This window comes from Hyperoodon ampullatus (assembly GCF_949752795.1).
Source record: "Hyperoodon ampullatus genome assembly, chromosome: 8".
NCBI classification, from domain to species: domain Eukaryota; kingdom Metazoa; phylum Chordata; class Mammalia; order Artiodactyla; family Ziphiidae; genus Hyperoodon; species Hyperoodon ampullatus.
The window spans coordinates 95,360,808-95,385,071 of NC_136921.1; the positions used below are offsets into that span (position 1 = coordinate 95,360,808).

The 24,264-nt window shown below is 36.2% G+C and overlaps 1 protein-coding gene across 5 annotated transcripts in view; it reads left to right on the top strand.

Moving 5' to 3' along the window:
* The window catches only part of UBE2E3 (ubiquitin conjugating enzyme E2 E3), a 100,636-nt gene that overhangs the window by 60,575 nt on the left and 15,797 nt on the right, over positions 1-24,264 (top strand). For all 5 annotated transcript variants that reach the window (XR_013811036.1, XR_013811037.1, XM_079709959.1 and 2 more), the window contains exon 4: positions 21,489-21,621. Coding sequence is in view for 3 of the 5 variants with exons in the window: in XM_079709959.1 (XP_079566085.1) it covers positions 21,489-21,621 (133 nt within the window). In the remaining 2 variants the exon portion in view is untranslated. The remainder of the gene's footprint in view (positions 1-21,488; positions 21,622-24,264) is intronic.

Genomic DNA, 24,264 nt, shown 5'->3' on the forward strand with positions numbered 1-24,264 from the left:
CACTTTTCCTTGGGAGACATCTCTGACAAAATGAACTTTCATATTGAAGTAATATCTTATAAAAGCTAAAGTGAACCTCATTATTTCAAAGGGAAAGAAAAATAGAACACAGCCCTACTTATTCATCTGGTAGTAATTGTATGAAATAACATATTCAACATTAATTTTTAATTGGTGACATTTATTTCTCTGTAGAGTCAGCTTCTGCTGATAAAAGTGTATATTATTCTTTCATATATATAGACTACAGAAAAATCATTTAGCTAACTTATTCAAATGACCCCTATCAAAGGGAACCTCTGTAACATAGATAGTATGGATAAGATAATGAAGTTTAAAAAAATATTACAGTGACTCATTCACTGTTTTTGCATATGCTCTTTGCATCTTAGAACTTTCTCATTTGTGTGCATTTCTTTATAGTTAACTCTCAGTCTTTTTTACCAGGTATTTCTTTTTTTTTCTGAATAAGAAAAATTGACAGTCTCTGAATGTAAAAGAGAAAATTTTAAGTGTATCACCATAATTTGGACATGCAAAAGAAATGAGATTGAAAAAATATAATTTTCAAGTGTGCTTCCTTATTCCCAACTATGATTCAGAATCACTGAAATTTATGGGCAAATGTTTCATGTAATTTTAGGATTATCTAACACTATCTGAAATTTCTTGGAGCTAGCATGATGTAATATTATTTTATGCCCTACTCAAATTTTAGTATGTATTTGAATTGTATTTCATTTCTATTTATATTGAAGTTTCAAAGCAGGTACTGAGGAGGACAAAATATAAAGGACAGGTGAAATGGTTTTAGTAATAGAAAACACAACTTTATCATTGTCATGGAAATTTTTCTAAAGTTAAAGGATATATAATAATATCTTCAGGGAGGAATTGGTTTGAGACTTGTAATTTATGAAAGGTAGAGAAAGGGGTAAGGTAAGATACTAGTATTTTATATAATTCCAGGTAAATAAATTCTATGTAGGTAAATGACAAAATTCTGGCTTAGTATTTATAACTTTTAATTTTTGTGTATATATAGCAAAAGAACTATTTTGTTGCAGTATTTGTGTGCATCCTCTTTAAGGGACAAAACCATTTTCAGCAATGAAAATTTAAGCCTCCAAGTGAAAAATTTCTAAGGTACCTGCTGTGCTGTGATTTGTATGATGCAAGGATATGTATGAAAGTATATATATGGAGATAGGCAGACAGACGTAGATATATAAGGTATATAAGGATGGATATATAATGATATATATAAAATATCATTATACAAATATTTGTATGTATTTGTTTTACACACACACTCATAAAATATTCCTTTTCCTGGGGTATTCTTTTTGCTGCTACAATTACTAGTTGTAAGAACAACCAGTTCTTACAACTAGTAGTTTTTCTTCTTTTTATGCGCAAGAATTTTCATCATTCTATTGATTTTTAAATGTGTTCCTAAAGAGTATGAGTTCACTTTAAAATAATTATTATTGTTAATACAAGTTTTACTTTATATGTTCCCAGGGTTCTTGGCAATGGCAGTATGGGGACAAGAGGAGGGTCACATAATGGGCAATATATGCTTATAACGAATTTTTTTAATCCTTCAGTAGTCAGCTGTCTTTGTATTCAAGATTTATTTTATGTGATTTTGAACTCTAGAGGTATATATTAAAGTAAGTATATACACACACACACTTAAGTAAGTGTGTATATATCCACATACACCCACTCAAAGTACGTATTTATACTTATCTATATATGTAAGTCTCCAGTGTGGTAGGTAATATCAATACAGTACATTTTTTAAACAGCAGAGACATAATCCTTGAAATACCAAATTTTTAATTGAAATGAACAGGATGGAAGTACTGGATACAACTGGTACCACCTTGGACATTATAATTTTTGGAAATGAAGAACAAAGTTGGAGGACTCGGACTACTTGATTCCAAGACATACTGTATAAAGCTATAGTAATCAAGATAGTGTGGTATTGGCATAAGGATAGACATATAGATCAGTGGAACAGACTTGAGAGCCCCAAAATAGATCAACACAAAAATGGTCAGTTGATTTTTGACAAATGTGCCAAGGCAATTCAGTAGGGAAAGGACTTCAACCGATGGTGCTAGAATAACTGCATATCCACGTGCAAAACTGTGAGCCTTGACCTTTGCCTTGCGTCATGTATAAAAATTAACTCAAAATGGGTAATGTCTTAATGTAGAGGCTAATGTAATAAAACGTCAAGAACAAAACATACGAGACAGTTTTTATGACCTTGGATTAAGCAAAGATTTCTTAGGCCTCAAACAGCATGAAATAAAAGAATAAAAATGGGTAAATTGGACTTCATCAAAATAGAAAACTATTGAGAAAATGAAAAATCAAGCCACAAACAGGGAGAAAGTATTTGCAAAAACTGTGTCTGATAAAAGACTTGTATCCAGAACCTATAAAGAACTCTTATATCTTAATTATAAGAAAAACAAACCAATTCAGAATGGGCAAAAGATTGAATGTACATGCCACCTACAAAACTGTATAAATTCCAGTGATGCTTAATATTATTAGTCATGAAGGAAATGTATTTAAAATCACAGTGAGATACAACTACACACAGACTAGAATGGTTAAAATTAAAAAAAAAATCATACTAAGTGTTGGGGAGGATGTGGAGTGGTTGGAGCTGTCATACGTTTGCTGTTGAGAAGGCAAAATGGTGTATCCACTTTGACTAATAGTTTGGCAATTTGTTGTTATAAACGTACACTTACCGTATGACTCATTGTTCGGTTTGAATTGTGCCCGCGCCCCCCACCCCCGCCAAAGGTACGTTTAAGTCCTAACCCTCAGTACCTCAGAATGTGACCTTATCTAGAAATAGGGTCATTGCAGCTTAATATAAGGTCTTACTTGAGTAGGGATTTCTTAATCCAATATGACCTGTGTTCTCCGAAGAAGAGGAGAGAGACAAAGAGGATACAGAGGGGAGAGATGGACTGCTGAGGATTACAGACGCTAACATCAACTAAGAAAAAGACATGGAGCACGTTCTTTCCTAGAAGCTTCAAGAGAGCATGGCCCTACCAACACCTTGATTTCATACTTCTAGCCTCCAGAACTGGAAGAGAATACATTTCTGTTGTTTAAGCCACTCAGTTTGTGATTCTTTGTTATGGCAGCTCTAGGAAACGAATACACCCACCAATTTCACTTACAGGCATTTACTTAAGGGAAATGAAAACATGTTTTTACAGAGATGTACTTTGAATATTTATAGCAGTTGTAGTCCTAATAGTCAAAAGCTGAAAATAATCCAGTGTCTACAAACTGGATGAGTGAATAAAAATTGTGATATATCTGTGTAGTAGAATGAACTACTGATACATGCCACAACATGAATGAGTCTAAAGGGATTATGCTAAATGAATGAACCCAGTCTCAAAGTTCTGCTTACTCTATACTTCTACTGATATGACATTCTAGAAAAGGAAAAACTGTGATGGCAGAAAGCAGATCAGTAGTTCTTAGGGGATAAGGGTGGGGAGAGAAGATTAACTGCAAGGGACATGAGGAAACTCTTGGGGTAGTGGAAATGTTCTGTATGATGATTGTGGTGATGTTACAGGACTATATATACTTGTTGCAACTTAACCAATTGTCCGCTTCAAAATGGTGAATTTTATTATAAATTATAACTCAACAAAGCTGATTAAAACATGTAAAAAGGAATATAATAAGTGGTCCCATTGAGTGTATAATGAATATGCTTTTAGGCTGAACAAAAAAACATTTAAAGATTGTATAAATCGTACTTTTGGCCACCATAAAATTTGTGATAATGGTGTCAGTTGTAGAATCAAAAAGTGCTGTATCTCGATAACTTAGAAGTGAAGATCGTGTACTCTAGAAAAGGATTCTGGTGATGGTGAAGACACTGATGTCAAGGAGCTGAATAAAATTTTAATGAAACATGAGTAGAGAAAAGCATTATTTGCAAGTTAATTTTTTATTTTATTGGGTGATTTTAAATATCTCAAAACTAGTGAATATTTTAAATGGCTGACTGTTTGCTTGGCATTCCTAAAAATTGATGTAATTAGATTGGAGGGAAAAAACGTTTTGTCTCTTTGTACTGGGAAAATGGTGGATTGCCTTATATTCAGGCATGCATAGAGCCTTCTGTTCTACACAGTTAAGCAGAGTTGATACATCCTCCTTCATCCTTCCATGGGACATTGAACTGTCTATAGTTCTGCACATGTTACACTGTGTTGCAACCATTCTGTAAATTTAGTTATGTGGCATTTTATTTATCTTTTTTTATCCCTACCACGGTCTACAGTGCCTGATTTCTGATGTACATAAAAAATTGGTGCGTAGGACAAAAAATATTTTTATAAAGAATCAATCTTGTGCCATGATGCCTTTTATCATGCTTGACATTTACTCAACAAGCATATTATTAAATGTTATGTGGAAAGCATTATACTAGCTGCTTTGGGACGTATAAAAATGCTATAACATCTAAACTTCTAAGGTTAGAAGAAATTGTAATCTCTATTTAGTGTAAAGTATAATATAAAGGATGAGGGTGAGTAATCACTAGAGCTTTCAGGTGTATCATAGGTTAAAATACTGGAAAAACTGTTTAGCCTGATGACAAAGGAAATCACTTTTCAGCAACTATAATATTCAAAGTAATCATAGTTTAAATGTCATTTAACAAAACAGTTTCTGGGATTTTTATAAAATTATTCTCCTTACTATTATATTGTTAGGTTGATCAAAAGAGTTGGACTGTGCAGGAAATGAAATAGTCTTTACCAGGAAATAGTGATTTCCTGATGACAAAGGAAATCACTTTTCAGCAACTGTAATATTCAAAATAATCATAGTTTAAATGTCATTTAGCAAAACATTTTCTGGGATTTTTATAAAATTATTCTCCTTACTATTATATTGTTAGGTTGATCAAAAGAGTTGGACTGTGCAGTAAATGAAATAGTCTTTACCTTGGAAGAACGGGAGACTTGAATTTTCATGAGTAGGCTCTTAGTGTTTTCTTCTGATGCTTCAGCACATTTCCTTTTCTCTAAAGAAGTACAGTGAAGAGTAGTGCTTCAAAGATTCACTGGCATTTTTTTTTCTTTTTAAAGTAGATTTTAGAGTGTTTAATAGTACTTGAGACAAAGCCCTTTACCTCTCCTCATAGGGGCACTGAACAGTAATGCAAGCTTAGTATGAAATATATTTTATGTACTAATGGCTAAAATGGATGTCAGGGTTTTCTGTGAGTGCCGTGAAACAAAAGGATTCTTAATAAAATTGTGATAAGGTTTTGTCAAATAGAACTATATTCATTCCATGGCTGGTGCTTTCACTTGGTGGATTGAATGACAACCAAAACTTGGACACGAGGCAACGTAGTCTAGAAGAGCATTGGAGTGTGAAGCAGAAGTCTTCATCTCTCATCTGGGCAGACCTTAGCACTATTGACTTAGTACTATAATGGTGCCTATGCCTTAGGCAATAGAAAGCAATTGGAAATGAGAAAATATTTGTGAAACCTTCTGCTAATATCTGTCAAAACTAAGAAATTAATACTGGTAAATTACTACTAACTGAACTGCAGGCTTTATTCAGATTTTATTGTTTTTTTCACTAATACTCTCTTTTTGGTTCCAGGATCCATTCCAGGATACCACATTGCATTTAGTTGTCATGTCTCTTTGGTCTAACACATCAGTTTTCAAGAACATTTTAAGTTTTCCAGGTGTTTGATAATTAATGTTTGACTTGTCTCAGGAAACAGAATATGTACTGAGCATCACTCAGTCTTGTCCTGTTAACTCAAGACTGTTGTTGTGTAACATGTTACTATTTGGTGCCTTCAGGGGTTGTTTACATGTTTCATGTTTTCTGCCTTGACCTCAAGCTGCTGTGCTCTTCTTCTGGTTGCCCCTCCATCTGTGTAACCTAACTAAAAAACCAAACAGCAGTGTGTATTAAATTAGTTCAGAAGGAGGGAGAAGTCACTTTAGTGTTAGGGAGGGCTTTCTATTTATTAATTAATTCCAATAAAGTACATTGAAAGAGACAGGGATGATCATGGAGGTGGGAGAAATGGCATGATCAAAAACATGAGGAATTTTTCGAAGGATTCCAGAGGATTTCTAAGCCTTCCCAATAGTTTGTTACTTCCATTCTTGTGTTACAAGAATGATTGCTTAAAAGGGCTTGTTGAATGATTGGATATGGGGCCTGGAGAAGAAGGAAGCTTAAAACTCAAGTCTGTATAACTTGAACAATAAGTGAAAGTGCTATTGTTTTTAAATAACATTTATTTTCTGATTATAAAAGTATAATTATTATAGAATATTTGATAAGAATCAAAAGCAAAAATATACATAATAAAAATCAACTATGATTTCAGTATAGACATAACCACTGTTAATGTTTCCATCTATCCTCTTTAAAGTATGATATATATACATATTTTTTACACTTTGATTACTACTAATACAGTGTTGTGACCTTTTTGCACATTAATCTGGTACGAGCATTTTCCAGTGTCAGTAAATCTTCAGAATCTTGATTTTTAGTGACTACATTATAGTTCATTGAAAACCATGTCATTTAACTATTACCATTTTGTTGGACATTTGAGTCTCATTTTTAATTTACTTTGAGACTCCTTGTACAAAAATCTTTATCCACATCTCTGTTTATTCTCTTAGGACAGCTTCTTGGAAGTGGGATTACTTGATCAACTGGCTCTTGAGACATGTAGCTAACCTTTAAAAAGTTATACTCCTCTCTCCTCCCATCAGTAATGTGTGAGCATGACTGTTCCTCCCACACTTTTGCTATCAAGTACTATAATTTTTGGTCTTTAGAAGGGCCAGGTTTTATTTTGAAGATTATTTTGACCTTGTTGAGTTTGAGGTGACAGTTGGACAGATAAGTATAACATTCAGTAAGTAGTGCTTGAAGAAGCAGAGTGATAAATGCAAAATATGCATACTACAATTAAAGATTTAGAAACCATCTATATGTAGTTCATGTGAAATAATTTATCTCTAAGCAATAAATATATATAGTGTGTGTCATGATATCTGTGGTATATATAACAAAAAGTAGGGTAGTTAAAGACTGATGAACTTTAGGGCAAACCCAGATAGTAAGAGATGGAAGTGGGGAAAAAAAGGATCTTTCAAGGTGATAGAGAATGCAGGGTTAACATGAGTAGGAGGTTGTGTTTTCTGTAAGGTCTTACCCTAAGGAGTATTTTAGCTTACGGTGCAGCAACTGCTTTTGTAATTTAACATTTCTAACCTGGTTTCAATATTCCAGTGTTATGCCAATAGAACTGTTTTATGTCACATAGATTAATATATTTTTGATCTTCTTAGTGAACCTTTTGCTGTCTTACATTCTTTTAGATGATATTACTAAAGACCCCAAATGGTAGTTGCAGGTCTGAAACTGTTCAGGTCTGTTTTAAAAGTATTTTATAGTACGGTGGTCATAATAATATCTAGTGATGTTACTGATTAATGTTCTAGACTTAATGATACATGTTAAATGCCAAATATACTATTTTAAACAGTATTTTACCCATCTCTAATTGCTCTACTCGGTATTTATGATTTTAAGTCTGCTTCTGCTTTATAATCAGAGAGGGAGAGAAAAGGCAAGAAAGCAGAGAACAGCAAGAGCAAGGATCTAGAACTATCATAAAGCATTTTACTTTTTAGAGACAAATGTATAGGCAAAATTATTTGTGCCTTATATGAGTAAGAATATTTTTGAGACACTTTCTCATTTGACCAATTTTTTTTTTTCAAGTTGTTGTATTCTGCTGCTTATCATTGTAGCTTTTTGAGGTGGTGATAGGGAAGGTGTCCAGGGAGGCTGGCATGCCCCTGGCTGAGCCCAACCAGAGTAGCATTACCTTCATAAATTCACTGTAATCCAAAGATGATAATGAGTTTTGGCAAGAAGTTATCGTAGCCTGTTAACATCTGTCTGTACAATAGGAGTAACAGTTACACAGCCTAGATAATGATGTCATATCTGAGAATTAGGATATTTTCTTGTGTTTCTATTCTGCCATTTCCCATTCCGCATATCAGATCTCCTGCTCCCCCAAGTTGTTTTGAATCTTGGCTGCACTTTATATCACCTGATGAGTTTTTAAATCTCTGTAAGCTCAGATCACACAGCACACTCCCACACTGATTAAATCAGAATCTCTCAGGGCTACAGCCTAGGAAATCAGTAATTTTTAGAGCTCCGTGGGTGATTCCACTTGGAAGCCAAAGTTGCAACCCATGGTTTCAGCTGTAGTAATACCATCAGTGAACTTAGTAGTTATCTTTTTTTTTTTTAATATTTATTTAGTTGGCTGCGCCGGGTCTTAGTTGTGGCATACGGGATCTTTAGTTGCGGCAACTTAGTAGTACTTAAGAGGGTTGCTTATTAAAATCACCTGGGAGTTTTTCTCCACACTGTTCCTTCCCTCCCTCTTCCCCTATTACTGGAGTGAACCAGTGTCAACTGACAGGAGTATAACCCACTCCTTAGATGTGTTAGGACAAAAAAAAACAAAGGATCAGTTTGTTAAGTACTCTTTTTCCTATACTCTTTTTGGGAGATATTCCGCTTATGTAAGTAACTTTGCATTTATCCAGTATTATTTCATGTTAATAATTTTGTGGTGCTTGTTTAGTATTTGTATAATCTCTGGGAGGGCAGAGGTCATGTCTATTCTGTTCATCACTCTATTTTCAGTACCTAACAGTGCCCAGCATATAGTGGTTACTCAGTAAATGTTACAAAAATGAATCATTAGCCCTGAGTTTTGGGAGTATCTCACTTACAGTTTTATATCTATATGTACTATCTATATTATAAAGCTTTATAGTTACATTATCTGCTAAGGAAAAAGATCTTCCATAAAACAGAACATAAACAGGAAATAGATTTATTTAATTTTGAAAGTTTTTTGCGGGTCAGGGATTCAGTGTGGATTATTAAGTTTTGAACAAAGATGCAGCACACAACACAATTCATACTTGGCTCTCAAATCAAACTTCAAAACAAAACATATAGAAAAACTAAAAAACACCAACAGGTACTTTTAGAGTTTGTGCTTAGTTTAAGCTTCATGATAAACTAGACTAGAGCTTGTACATTTATCAGCTTGTTAGTTGTATTTTACCCAGTCATAGTCTTTGTCTTAAAGTAGAAGGTGGTAAATTAAAATGACATGATCCTGTTAAATATGGTTGACTTGTGTTACAGATTTACAATTCATTGGCAAAATGGCTTAAATTTTGGATGAGCTCTAGACTTTATAATGTGCAAAGAATGGGGGAAAGGATGTTACCTAAGATATCAAAAAGCTGTTATTAAATCTTTGTTATTCCAGAATTAGGAAATCTCTAGTGCCAGAGTGCTAGGATTGAGGATAGCATAGCATATCATACAAATGCACTCTGCCTATTTAAAAACCTTTATGGTTTAGATTTTCTCCTGTAACCTTAGTGCTTTACTCACTGGGTTTTCTGTTGTTTTTTTCCACCCCCACCCCCCCACCACCTTACTTTTTAAATTAAGAAGCAAGTAAAAAAAATACTTTTTTAAAATACATAGTGAACAATTCAGAATAGAATAGAAGAGAGTATACAGTGAAAAGTAGGTTTTCTTTCTACTGTAGAGAACTATTCTTAGAGGAAACCACTATTACCATTTTCTTGTGTATCTTTCCAGAAAGAGTCTGTTTATATTGCCAGCATACACATGCAGATAGCTTTTCATATCCACTGTTCTGTACCTTTCTTTTTCTTTCTGTTTCTTCTTTTTTGTTCCCCCACCAACCCCATTTAACATATGTCTTAGAGATCTTTCCAAATTACTTTTTTATTTTCCTCACAGTGAGCTGGTATGATCCCCACGTCCTTACCAGATGAAGTCTTCCTTAGTCTATAACATCCTTTTCAAACCCAGCTTTCCCCCATATCTCTTCATGTAATTAATCTCTCCTCTGCTTTGCTCCCATTTTTTTTTTGTCCCTCTACTACACACCTGTCACAGGTCTGCCATATATTATCATGACTTATGTGTGGTTCTCTCATCCCAGGTGTCAACTCCTCATCTCACTCTGTATTCTTTCCACAGTCTGGCTCATCCCATATGCAGGACTTTAGTTACCACCTGTGTACCAAGGTCTCCCAAATTTATATTTGCAGCCCAACTCCCCCCACCACACACACACATCACTGACATATTTATTTCTTGTGTATCTCAAAGGCAGCTTAATCCTAGTGTGTCCAAAACCAGCTCCTTGTTCATTGTCTGTATCTTAGTAAAAGGTATCTGTATCCATCTCAGTTGTACAGTCCAGAAAACTATGAACTATTCTTGATATCTCCTTCTCCCTCACCTCCCATATTCCAAAAACATACGTTTGGTTGATTTTTTACTTCCTAAATCCCTCTCAAATCCATCCTCTTCCCTTTATCTCTGATATTACCTTAGTCCAGTCTGCCATAATCTTTACCTGAATTATCACAGTAGTCCACTGACATAGCCTCTCTGGTCCTCTTCCAGACCATTTTCCACACAGCAATATAAGGAATGTTTTCAAAATGTAAATATTAGTGTGACCCCCTTCCCTGCTTAAGATATTTTGATGTCTCCCTGTTGCTTTTAGGATAAAGACAAAATCTTTAATATAGCCTAACAGGGTCCTGCACGGATATTTGTTACTAATTCCTTCTTAAGTTCATCTCTTACCGCACCCCACCCCCCAGTTCTCTTTGAGTCTCTACCACACTAGACTTAACTTGCAGGCGCTGCCGTTCACCTTGCTCCTTACTACCTCAGGGCATTTACATATGCTGTCCAGTCTTCCCCAGCTCTTCCCTTTTACCTTCTCCTAGTTAACTCCCACTTAGAGTTTCAAATATCATCTCAAACATTGGTTAACTCTGTGAATCTTCCCTGAACTTCCTGACTAGGTCACATCTTCCTGTCACTCAGCAAAGTACATATACCTCTCCTCTGTAGCACATTTTCTGCTGCATTTGTGTGTGTGCTAGAATTTGACTAATGACTATCTACTCAGGTAGGCAGTAATCTCCCTGAAGGCAGTGGCCTTTATATCTTTAGTTTCCTGCACAGGTGCTCAGCACAAAATAGTAGACACTCATATCTTTAATGAATAAATGAATGAATTTGTTTCTGTTTTCTCCATTGACTCGTCTTGTGGAAAGTATGCAAAATTTTACAAAGGCTCAAATACATATTTCAGGTTCAAAGTGAATCCATATGCTCAACAAGGCACAGTATGGCTTAATAAGCAATGTGGGGCTTCCCTGGTGGCGCAGTGGTTGAGAGTCCGCTTGCCGACGCAGGGGACGCGGGTTCGTGCCCTACTCCCGGAGGATCCCGCGTGCCGCGGAGCGGCTGGGCCCGTGGGCCATGGCCGCTGGGCCTGCGCGTCCGGAGCCTGTGCTCCGCGACCGGAGAGGCCGCAACAGTGCGAGGCCCGCGTACCGCAAAAAAAAAAAAAAAAAAAAAAAAAGCAATGTGTACCACAGACTTCCTAAGGCCTTAAGTTTACCAGAAAGAGGTCATTCTGGGGGTGGGGAATGGGAAGATAATTGTGAACTGCTAGCAGATTTCTAGGTCTATTTTGTAGTTAGTGGAATTATTTGCCTGTATTGTTTCCTAAGCCATTTCCCCTCTGCCATTGTCTTATATTTCCCTAATAAATGGTGATCTCCTAATTACTTTCAACCTAGAGAAATAAAACTTTTCCCAAAGCAGTCAGGAATAAACCTGTTCACTTATAAAACAATTGAAGTTTGGAAAGAAATAATAAAGATACGGTTAAGATTGTATTCTCTCTAGATAGGCTGACTGTGTCTGCCTACCTATTAGCCATGAGAATTTAGGGGAAGCTATTTAACTGCTGTGAGCCTTGGTTTTCTCATCTGGGAAGCTGGGATTGTTACAGTATCTATCTCAGAGTATTACTGTGAGGATTAAATGAGATATACAGCATTTAATGTAGTGACTCCTGGCAACATACAAATGCTCAGTCAGTGCACATGGTTGCTGCTGTTGCTGCAGCTGCTGTTCTTGTTGGGACACATTTTCCCAGTACAAAAGTTGTTTAGTCTAGTTCACACATACCTTCTCCCCCACTCCACCTTCCTGTGTCACAGGGAAGGTAGAACTCTGTAGGCTTCAGCCAAGAGACAGTAGGAGGCCTTAGGAGGAGAAAGGGTGGTGGGCGTTTGCATTAGCGATTTGGAGGGGAGGGTAGGTACTCTTGATGTCTCCATTAGTAAAAGAAAAGTCTGGATCTTCACATACATGGCACCTCACTTAAAGTAATGGGGGAAATGGTTTAAATTGACTTGTGAGCCAGCATTGAAACCACCATTTATATTACTGTGGTTAAAATGTGATCCAGAGTTCCAAATTACCTGATTTTAAAACACATTATTGTGTTTCAAACTCTTTGTATAAACCAGCACTTAAAGAAACAGTACTTTTTGCTTTAATATGGAAACATTTACTTGTTCTAAACTTCATTTGTATTTTTTTATATTAATAAACGTTATTTTTAGAGCAGTTTTAGCTTCACAGCAAAATTGAGCAGGAAGTACAGAGTACCCATGTACCTGCTGTCCCACATGCACAGCCTCCTCTCTCCCAACATCTCACACTACACCAGTACATCTGCTACCATTGATGAGCCTGCATTTGACATGCTGTTATCACTCGGTGACTTTAGTTTACATTAGGGTTCACACTTGGTGTTCTACGTCCTGTGGGTTTGGATGAATGTATAATGACATGTATCCACCATGGTAGCATCATACAGAATAGTTACACTGTCCTAGAGATCCTGTATGTTCTGCCTGTTCATCCCATCCTCCCCATTAAACCCTAGCCACCATTCATCTTTCTACAATCTATAGTTTGGACTTCCAAGAATGTCATATAGTTGGAATCATACAGTATGTATGATTCAGATTGGCTTCTAGTAATATGCATTTATGTTTCCTCCATGTCTTTTAATGCCTTGGCAGCTTATTTATTTTGAGGGCTGAATAATGTTCCACCATCTGAATGTACCACTTTATTTATCCATTTGCTTACTGAAGGAGATCTTGTTTGCTTCGAAGTTTGGGCCATTATGGATGGTCCAAACTATATAAACGTTCAGTAGTCCAAACTACTATAAACATTCATGCTTAGGTGTTTATATAGACATACGTTTTCAATTCATTAAGTACCTAGGTGCACAGTTGCTGGATTGTATGGTAGGAGTATGTTTAGTTTTGTAAGAAACCGTCAAACTATCTTCCAGAGTGGCTCTGCCATTTTGCATTCCCACCAACAATGAATGAGAGTTTTGTTGCTCCACATCCTCACCAGTATTTGGTGTTGTCAGTGTTTTGGATTTTGGCCATTCATATAGGTGTGTAGTGATATCTTGTTGTTTTAATTTGGAGTTCCCTAATGATGTTTTAGTCCATTTGGACTGCTCTAACAGAATACTATAGACTGGGTGACTTACAAACACCAGAAATTTATTTCTCACAGTTCTGGAAGCTGGGAAGTTCCAGATTTCGTGCCTGATGAAGATCTGCTTCATGGCTCGTGAATGGCTGTCTTCTCACTGTGTCCTTCCATAGCAGGAGGAGCAAGGGAACTCTGGGGGTCTCTTTTATAAGGGCACTCACTGCCATTCCTGAGGGCTGTATTCTCAGGACCTAATTCCCTCCTATAGCCACCCCCCCCACACACACACACACATACCACCACGTCGGGCGTTGGAATTTCAACATGAACTTTGAGGGTGGATGGGAGACAACTCACAAACACTCAGTCCACAAAATGTGATGTTGGCCATCTTTTAATATGTTCTTTTGCCATCTGTGTATCTTCTTTGGTGCGGTATCTTTGTTCATGTCTTTTGTCCATTTTTTAATTAGGTCGTTCATTTTTTCTTTGAGTTCTAAGGGTTCTTTGTGTATCTTGGATAACAGTCCTAATCAGATGTGTCATTTGCAGATATTTTCTCCCAGCCTGTGACTTGTCTTCTCATTCTGTTGATGTTGTCTTTTGCAGAGCAGAATATTTTTAGTGAAGTCCAGCTTATCTGTTATTTCTTTCCTGTATTGTGTCTTTGGTACTGTATCTGAAAGGCGTCACCATACCCAAGGGCAACTAAGTTTTCTCCTATATTATCTTCTAGGAGTTTTGTAGTTTTACATTTTATATTAGGCCTGTGATCCATTTTCAGCTTATGTTTGTGAAGGGTGTAAAGTCTGTGTCTAAATTTCATTTTTTTAACATATGGGTGTCCAGTTGTTGTAGCACCATTTTTTGAAAAGACTGTCTTTGCTCCATTGTATTGCCTTTGCTCCTTTGTCAAAGATCACTTGACTTTATTTATGTGGGTCTATTTCTGGCCTCTCTGTTTTGTCCCATTGATCTATTCGTCTATTCTTTTGCCAATACCACACTGTCTTGATTACTGTTGCTGTATAGTTAAGTCTTGAAGTTGGATACTGGCAGTCCTCTGACTTTGTTCTCCTTCAATATTGAGTTGGCTATTCTGGATCTTTTTCTCTCCATGTAAACTTTCTAATCAGTTTGTTGATATCCACAAAATAATTGGCTGGGATTTTGATGAGTTTGCATTGAATCTGTAGATGGGAAGAACTGACATCTTGACAGTGTTGAGTTTTCTTACCCATGAACATATAGTAGTCTCCATTTATTTAGTTCTTCTTTGATTTTATTTGTATTTTAACAGATTTTATATTAATATATAGTATTTTAAAATTTAGTCATGGTGGATAAGGTCTATTGAAGTTATACCAACATGGCATCTTAGCTCAAGCTCTTTCATTTCTGTAGCCGTAAAATTAAACCCACGCTTAAGTAAGAACTTTGTATTAGTACTTTTTTTTTAATGCACACTACACACACAGGTATATTTATTTTAACAATTTAATGGTTTAGGACGGGACAGTCACCAGTACACCACTTTTCATAGTTATGTCCGTCTTAAGTCAGACATATGTTATATTCTTTTCTCCTTGAATTTAATTCAGCTCTTCTTAAGATTGCCATAGGGATAAAAACCATACAGATTTTAGTGTAAATCTTTGCATTTGGCTTAGTATGAGATTTAAAAATTGTATAAAAAAGCATTGTGTTAAGAAAAGTATATTTGTAAAATGGAATCTGTTATTAAATTAAGCATTTGAGAGTTCTTGTGGGGAATCACACCAGTGCTGTAAAAGGCTAGTGTTTATGACCCTTGCAGTAACAGTAATTGCTGAACGAATATTCAAGTGATGAGAAAATGGATTTTGCTAAGATCAGTCCTCTTGCTGCTAATGTTTAAAATATTGTTACTCATTAACAATAAGAGCAGCTAGTAACAGAAAATTCCCAGGTGCAAGTTTGTCACTCTATCTAAACTTTCTGCTTTTTACTTTTGTTTGTTTTGTGCAGAAGATATAATAGCTTATGGGAAACATGGTATTTAAAGGGAGGAAGGTAATGTTTGCAGGGGAAAAACAGGAAAATAAAATACTACTCTTTTTCTTAGTGGTATTTAAACAAAAATTGACGTCCTCAATTCTGGAATTTAACAATTGATCTTTCTTTTTGGCATTAGCAAAATATTGAGGTTGCAGTAAACAAAGCCCCTGTTAACTTTGTCTCTGATTTTTCCTAATTTGACTCAAAACTGGAATGATTTTACTTCTGCTGTATCAGCGAAGTAAATTACTAGGTAAATGAACCCTTTCTTATGAAATTAATACATGTTTACCCCACTATCTGAAAGTAGAATGTTCCTATAAAACCTTTCGTAAGTCTAAATGATGTGAAGCGAAGAAGCAGTTACCTTAGGACACATCTTGCTAATGGCAGCACAAAATAAATCGAGATAAAGCACAGATGCTCACAGACACAGTTCAAAGCTCCGGAGGCTTGATGCTGAGATGCTGAGTGTAGTTCCCAGGGAAGGAGCTTGGTGGTGCCGCTCTCCCTGCCTCTAAAATGTTCACTGCAGAACAGACTGAACGCTGTTTTTGCTTTTCACCTGTTTTTTTAAAAGCGAAAATCTTCTTTGGATCTCTTTTGGTTGGTGAAAACAGGTACTAATGTAAGTCTTTCGTAAGAGCAAAGTGGCATAAAGGGAGTTTTTTAAAAGCAGGGGATACCCATTTAAGAAAAAGTTCCCTTTCTGCTTCCCCCTTTCCTCTTTTCCCTTTCCTCTGCCATTAAACATGCTCTGTGACAGGGGTCCCCAACCCCCGGGATCTAATGCCTGATGAACTGAGGTGGAACTGATGTAATAATAATAGACGTAAAGTGCACAATAAATGTAATGCACTTGAATCATCCTGAAACCATCCCCCCTACCCCCGGTCCTTGGAAAAATTGTCTTCCATGCAAACGGTCCCTGGTGCCAAAAAGGTTGGGGCCCACTGCTCCATGAGATCTCTCTTTCCTCTCCCCTTGGGCAGATCCCACAACTCTTTAGTCACTTTGAGTTATTAAAATACATCTGATTTTCAGGGCATAAAAAGCCCATTTCACCGTAAGTTGAAGAGCCTGGTCCACATCTTGCAGCCTCATGGAGCTTCCATTTCTAGTGGGAGACGGACAATAATAAGTAAGATAAATAGATAAAATATATGTTAGAGAGTGATAGATGCTATGGAGAAAAAATAGAAAGGCGAGTGAAATGTGTGGAGACTGTATGTGACATTTTAGATAGAGTGGCCAAGAAAGGCCTCACTGAGAAGGTGGCTTTTGAGCCAAGAAAGACCTGTAGAAGGTGGTGGCACAAACCATGTGGGTATCTTGAGGAAGAGCATTCCAGGCAGAGACACTGGTGTGGAGACCCTGAGGTGGAAATGTACATTTTAGTTGGAGAAACAGGTTGCTATAGCCAGTTGAGCGAGGAAAGGAGGAGCAGATAAGAAGGATGGTAGTGGTGATGTGCCTTATAGGTCAGAAGACGTTGACTTTAACAAAGAATAAGGAGGTAAGCCGTTGGAGGGTTTTGACCAGAGTCCCATGATCTGATTTACTTATCGCTCTGCCTGATTGTCATTGAGAATAGACTACCGTGGTGGGGCTTAGGGCCTCAGGTGGAAGCAAGGAGGCTATTGTAATTAACCAGGCAGAGAATGCTGGTGTTTTCAATTATGGTTGAGGTGGTAGGAGTAGGGAGAAGTAGTAGAATTTGAGGTATGTTTTGAAGAGAAAACCAGTGGAATTTACAGGAAGTGGGATAGAAAGAGTGTTGTCAAGGGTGAGGTCTAGGTGTTTGCCCTGAGGAACTAAAATAATAAAGAGTTGCCATTAGCTGAATTAGGGAAGCTTGTAAGAGGAATTGGAATATCTGGGATTCAGTTTGGGGCATGTTAAACTTTTCAAAATTACTGGATACAAAATATTAGATTTCAAAATAAAGAGTGTTTAGTAGGCATTTAGATGTATAGCTCTGGAGTTTAGAAGTGTAGGCTAGAGATACAGGTTTGTAGTTTCAGAGCTTACTGATGCTATTGGAAGCCATAAAACTGCAGGAGATCAACAAAAGAGTAGATGTAGTTAGAAAGGAGAAGAGGTTTAAGGACTGAGCTCTGGAGGATTGGCAATATTTAGAGGTTAGGGAGATAAGGAACAGCAATAGTGATTGAGAGGGAGAGGCCAAGAAAGTTAGGAGGAAAACCAGTCAGTATGTTATTCTAGCAACAAAGCAGAGAAAGTATATCAAGGAGGAAGAAGTGACCAACTGTGTCAAATGTTGCTGGGCCAGTCATATAAGATGAAGATTGAGAAATGAGCGTCGAGTCTAGTGATGAGGTCACTGGTGACCTTGGATGAGAGCTGTTTCAGTGGAGTGGTGGGGGGAGTTAAGAGCCTGTTAGAGGTAATTGAAATGAGAGCTGGAAGGGGTAGTGGAATCGTGATTAGTTTTTAAATAAAGATTGGGGAAGTGGCGCTGTTGCATCCTTGTGGGCATGATTCACCAGAGAGGGAAAAATCGATGATCCAGGATGGAGTGTAGAATTGCTGGAGTGTTGTCCTTTTGGAAAAGAGAAAGAGAGAAGATTGAGAACTAGTGAAAAGGTGTGGCTAGCACCTATCTTGAGATTGTCAGCATTTAGCACCCATTTTCTACTCAGCTGTGAAGCCTCAGTGGCAGGTCAATTACTATAAAATGTTATGTTTGAATTAGGGTGGAGTCAGTTGTGCCTCCAGCACACCCACACACACCCTCCTTACCGCCCCCAGCCCCCCATCTTGATTAGCAGGTGGCACCTTTGTGAGAAGGAAAATGGGGGCTCTTATTCCAGACAAGGCAGCCAACAAGAGCTGGATTTTTAGCCCTAACTCACCTTAGGCTAGGTTCCTTAGAACACAGCCATAAGCTTCAACCCTACTAGGTCTACTCCAAAACAGTAGGGAAAGTCACATTTCATATCCTGCTGCAATAACCATATCCTTAGTGTCTTGTAGCAGAATAGCATAACTGAGAAGACAGCAAATTTAAGAACCAAGAACTTGGTGTGGGAATTCCAGCTCTTCTACCAACTGGCAGAGCAGAGTTAAAATGGATCGCCTACTTTCTGTGAATTGGTTTCTTCAAGTGTAAAAGGAGGGGTTTGGCTTCAACCAGATCCTTTTCATGCTGAAATTCTGTGATTCATTAAAATATAGTAATCCCCAGCCATCTGAAGCATAACATAGTTCTTCTGCCAAGAACCAAAGAATATCACCGAGGAAATTTGGTTTCTTTGGAGAATTGCTCTCCTTAGGTTCCTACCCAAGTAAGTATTTGCAGAATTTGACTGGAGATTAAATTACACATAGTAGCACTGAAATTATAAGAGGAAATACAAATATAGCAAAACTATTGAAGTCAATAGAGATTTATTCAGACTTTGTCCAAATTCTCTTGAGTATTTTGTAGCTGTGGGACCTACGGAAAGTTATTTAACTCTCTGAACTTTAGTTTCCTCATCTAAAAATAGGAATATAATAATAGTACCTACTTCATAGATTTGTAAGGAGAATTAAATGAGATATGCACTATGGTGCTTTGACAGATGCTTGGCTTATTATGGAGTAAACCTTAGCTGCTGTTGTTATCATCATCATCATCATCATCATTATTATCATCAGTGTGTGACATGTGTAGTTTAAAACATTTTAGTATAGCAGCTGTACTATAAAAGTCTCATACTATAGTTTTATAACGATTACTTTGAGTCATCAAGGGAAAAATTAACTTAGAAAAGGAAATGCCATTGAATCAGTTTAAGCTTCTCCTTTTTTTAAACAAAATTGGTACTTCATTTTGTATGCCTTTAGTTACAGTGAAAATTCCCTTGAGGAATATACCTGATTCTCAGATGATAGAACAATGAGCCATTACTGTAATTAGTTCCAGTTGCTGTGTATGCTTAAAACTTAGAGAAGATAGTATTTTTCAAAAGTGTATTTTCCCTAAATAGGCCATAAAAGTAAGATTTTATAGTTCATATATATCTGCCTTAAAGATAGGTTTTTGAAACATCCTGTAAACATTTTGATTGTACCGTCAAGTTTTCTCCACCCTTTCTGTATGAACTGTTGTCAGAGTGATTATTGATAGCATCGCCTACTTGATGTTTACAGTCTGCAGTGTATGTTTTACAGAATGAATAAGCAATAGTTAAATCATTTAACGTATACCTGAATGTCCTATTGTAGTTAGTGTGGTTGCTTTATCAATGCTGGTTTGCACTTATTTTAAATCAAACATGCAGATCATTTATAAACTGATGGTCATTTTAAAAGAAGAAAAGCTTTATACATAACTTAGTGCAGAAAGTCAAGTTAGTCTAAAGTGTAAAGGTTAGAGAAAAATGGAAGTCCGTAAGGTAAATTTGAAAAGGGTTTAAGGGGTATTGGATGTGTCTTACTAACAAATAACTGTGAGTTTAGACTTTATTTGAATTATCTCTCATTGTAGTTTATAAATGAAATGATGGTGTTGAACACAATGTAATGTACTTGGGGTTTAGTAGCACCTAGCACCCAGACCTTGAACAACATTCCCACTAAAAGGAACCAGGGCTCCTTGAAGAAATGGCAGATTGCAAGGATGGGAGCCTGGAACATGTCGTTAGGCCAGAAAGTAAGGAAGTGTTCCAAAAAATGATGGTGGCCTATCACAAGGATACAGGGTCATTTTGAAGGTGTTCCCAGTGGCCAGATCTGGGGTGATTTGAGTATCAAAATAATTAAATTCAGTAAGAATTCTAAATCATTAGGAAAAAAGATAGGAATCCATGAGACCTCACCAATAATACACATACATATTCATAGAATCAGGAGAAGAGAGGGCTCAGGGGCCAGCTGGTAAATGTGGAGGAAATGCTGACATTGGAAAATTATGATTTTATCACTATCATAGTAAGGTTTACTTTAGCCAAGAATCACAAGTCGATGTTAAATCTAGGGGAGAAATTCTGATGAAGAGTGGGGTATTTGCAAAGGTTGCTTATTGGTTGCAGTAGGAAAATTGGACAGCACTTGATCTGGATAGTGAAAATTAACATCACCAGTGTGCCTCTGGATGTGACACCCTGAGAAGAACACAGCATCACTTACGTTCTCTTCTAGCCAGGACTGAACTACCTGCATCTAATCATAAGGAAACATCAGACGAGTTCCAAATGATGAGCATTCTATTAAAAGAAAAACTGTATTCTTCAAAAATATTAATATTATAGAAGGCAAAGGAAGGCTAAAAGGCTCTATATTAAAGGAGACTAAAGGCACAGGATATATAGATGGTTGATCCCAAGACTGGGATCTTGTATCTGGAGGAAAATTAAGATTTTTTTCTAAGGCGTAATTGGTTCAGTTGACAACATTATTTTGCAGATTGTAGGTATTGTATGGATTTTACTTTTACTGAAATTGTAGCTATATTGCAGTTGTATTAGAAAATGCACACTGAAATATTTATGGGGAAAGGGCCATGATACATTCAACTTACTCTCAAATGATTCAGAAGAAAAGCACTTTGTGTGTGTGTGTTGTGGTGTTGTGTATGCGTGGTGTTTTTTTTTTTTTAGGAGGAGGCGATGGAGAGGGAGAGAGAGGGAGTTGATAAAGCAAATGAGCAAAATGGGATTCTGGATAAAGTTATACAGGTGTTCTTTGTTTTTGTGATTTTTCTATAAGTTAGAAATATTTCCAAATATGTTTATACACACATGCATGCACAAGTTGGTTGAGACTTATTTCTTTTATACTTATCTCTTATTGTTCTAGGCTGCTAATTTACCTTTGATACTTAATTGGTTTAAGATGTTAAATTCATTGATCACAGATATACACATTGATTTTTAATTTCTTTTAAATAGTGCTGGGCCTAAAGGAGATAACATTTATGAATGGAGATCGACTATACTTGGTCCACCAGGTTCTGTATATGAAGGTGGTGTGTTTTTTCTGGATATCACATTTTCATCTGATTATCCATTTAAGCCACCAAAGGTAAGAACCTAGAATTGCATTCTTTAATACTTATCCTTTTCCACAGTCAGTTTATTCTAGGGGATGGATGCAGTTATTTTTATTTAATTGTTTTTCATGGATTATACAGAAACTCTCATGTAACCAAGGATTTTAAAACTAGAAGTAATTGATTTGTCTTTTACAAATAACTTTGTAATCAGCGGAGAGTTTGTTAATTGTAAATAAAAGTATGCCACTTTGCACATCAGTAAGCACATAAATTTTAGGTTTATGATATGAGAAAAAGTATCTTATGAACCTTGCTTAAGAAACCTGTTGGGATAAAAAGTAAACTTGTCTGACAGCTTCCGGAAAGAAGAGTTAAGTAACTTGAATCTTGTGTTAAATACCCTATCTTTATAGATGAGCAAAGACTAGAAATCTATAGCAAAGAAGAGAGAGCTAGTACTATTTAATAAACTTATTTTGTGCCCTCTGTAAGTATGATGCATTGATGGGAGTGAGGGCGGCTGGGTGACTTAGGCCTCCTGTTGTCTCTGAATGTGAATTAGGTGGATAACAGCGAGAAGGGTTGAGTTGTGTCTTGTGATCACTGGCAATTATTTTTCAAGTCTTAAACATAACAGTTACTTGAATAGCTTCCTCCTCTGACTTCTCCCAATAAAATGGTCAAGCCAGCAGTTTTTACTATCAGTATTAAGCCTGAGCATAATTATGCTGTCGTTAGAAAGACTTCTGACATGTCAGGGAGAAGTGTTATCAAGCCCTTAACTGTCAACGTAGTTCCTTATGTTCCCTTCACTATTTAAAATATATGTTGCGATTTAATGCCTGCCTCACGTGCATGTGTGTTGTTACGTGTGTGTGTGTAAAAATAAAGGATTTTTTTTTTAAGGCGGCAGATCATTTCTCCCTTATCTAACAAGGTAACAACAGTTCCACCTAGTGGTATTTACCTCAAATTGCAGATACCAAGTTTCCCTATCACCTAGAGGTATTGGCTGTCAACTACAGCTGTCAGTTTTTGAGTGCTTTACTGTGTGGTCCCACCAGAACCTAAGATCTTTAAATGATTGTCTTATTTAATGTTCTCGGGTATGTCTAGTATCTCTTGCTAGATCAATCAAAGAAAGGGACAAAACCCTCATGTTAATAATACTGCAGATTGTATTCACATTCAGAATGACACGTTAAATGCCAATATATCATTAACTATTCAGTTTGCCTTCAGTGCTTAAGTTTTCTGTATTATAGCAAAAAAAACCTTAGCAAAATAGCACATGACTGTATTTATAGTGAGGCTTATTTCTACTTTCATCATTTTTCATATTGGAAATTGGTTTTAACATGGTAGCAAAATTAGAAAAAAGTTTGCAATATTTAGTTTTTATGAAATTTATACATGAGGGAAACTTTGTTAAAGGAAGAGACATTTTTCTTAGAATCTTTCAATGGAAAATAGAGATTGACTAGCATAGTTCTATATATGATTTGTCATAATTATGTTGGTTAATATGATCGCTATTTATTAATTTAACATGTTAATTTTTTTGCTAAAGTCTCAATACTTTTATTTTGTAACCCTTTAATGTTGATTCCTTCCTCTTCCCTAAGATATCTTATGTAGTATTATGAAGCACTCCTCAGATCTATAGTTGGACAAGTGAAAAAGAAATAAGACTTCTGCTGTTATCTTGGTTTAGGAATAATTATTTCTCTACAGTTCTGCTTATTTTTGAAGTTCAGATAAGGTATTGAACTTCTTGAAGAATAATAGAAATTTAATTCTCTTCTGTTCATTGATTGTTAAAAGCTGAAAGGAATCAGAGTATTAATTGTGTTTGTAAGCCATGCATACCTATTGAGTAGTCAGCTGTCAACGATATGAACATACATTATTCCCATATTCTGGAGCAGGGCTGTCTAATAGAAATATAATGCAAGCTACATGTGTAATTTTTTATAGAGACAGTGAAATTAATTTTAATAATATTTTACTTAATCCAGTGTATCCAAAAATATCGTCGTTTCAACATGTAATCAATAGAAGCATCATTAACGCCATATTTTACATTCTGTTTGATATTGTCTTTGAAATCTGGTATGTATTTTACACTTTTAGCCCATCTTAATTCTTATAACCACACTTTAAGAGCTCTGTGTAACTAGTATGTACTGTGTTAGAACAGTTCTAGAGTTATATACGGTAGTCCCTCCTTCTCCTCAGGGGGTATGTTCCAAGACCCTCAATGGATTCTTAAAACCACGGATAGTACTGAACCCTATATGATGCTATTTTTCCCGATGCATAAATGCCTATGATAAAGTTTAATTTATAAATTAGGCACAGTAAGAAATTAATAATAATTAATAATATAAAGTTAGAGCAGTTATAACAATATACTGTAATAAAAGTTATGTGATTGTGGCCTCTCTCTCTCTCAAAATATCTTGTACAAACTTAATGCCTCTTCCACTGTAACTAAGCACTTATGCCTGTAGCTTTTTCAGCTTGATGTACAACAGCAAAACTAGCACAAGTGTTTTTATCCTTTTACAATTTCATGGATAGAAGACTCATTCTTACCATAGATCTTAGCAACCTCAGTGTAGAATTTTTTTTCCTGCCCTTATTAAGTCAAAAACTTCCACCTTTTCACT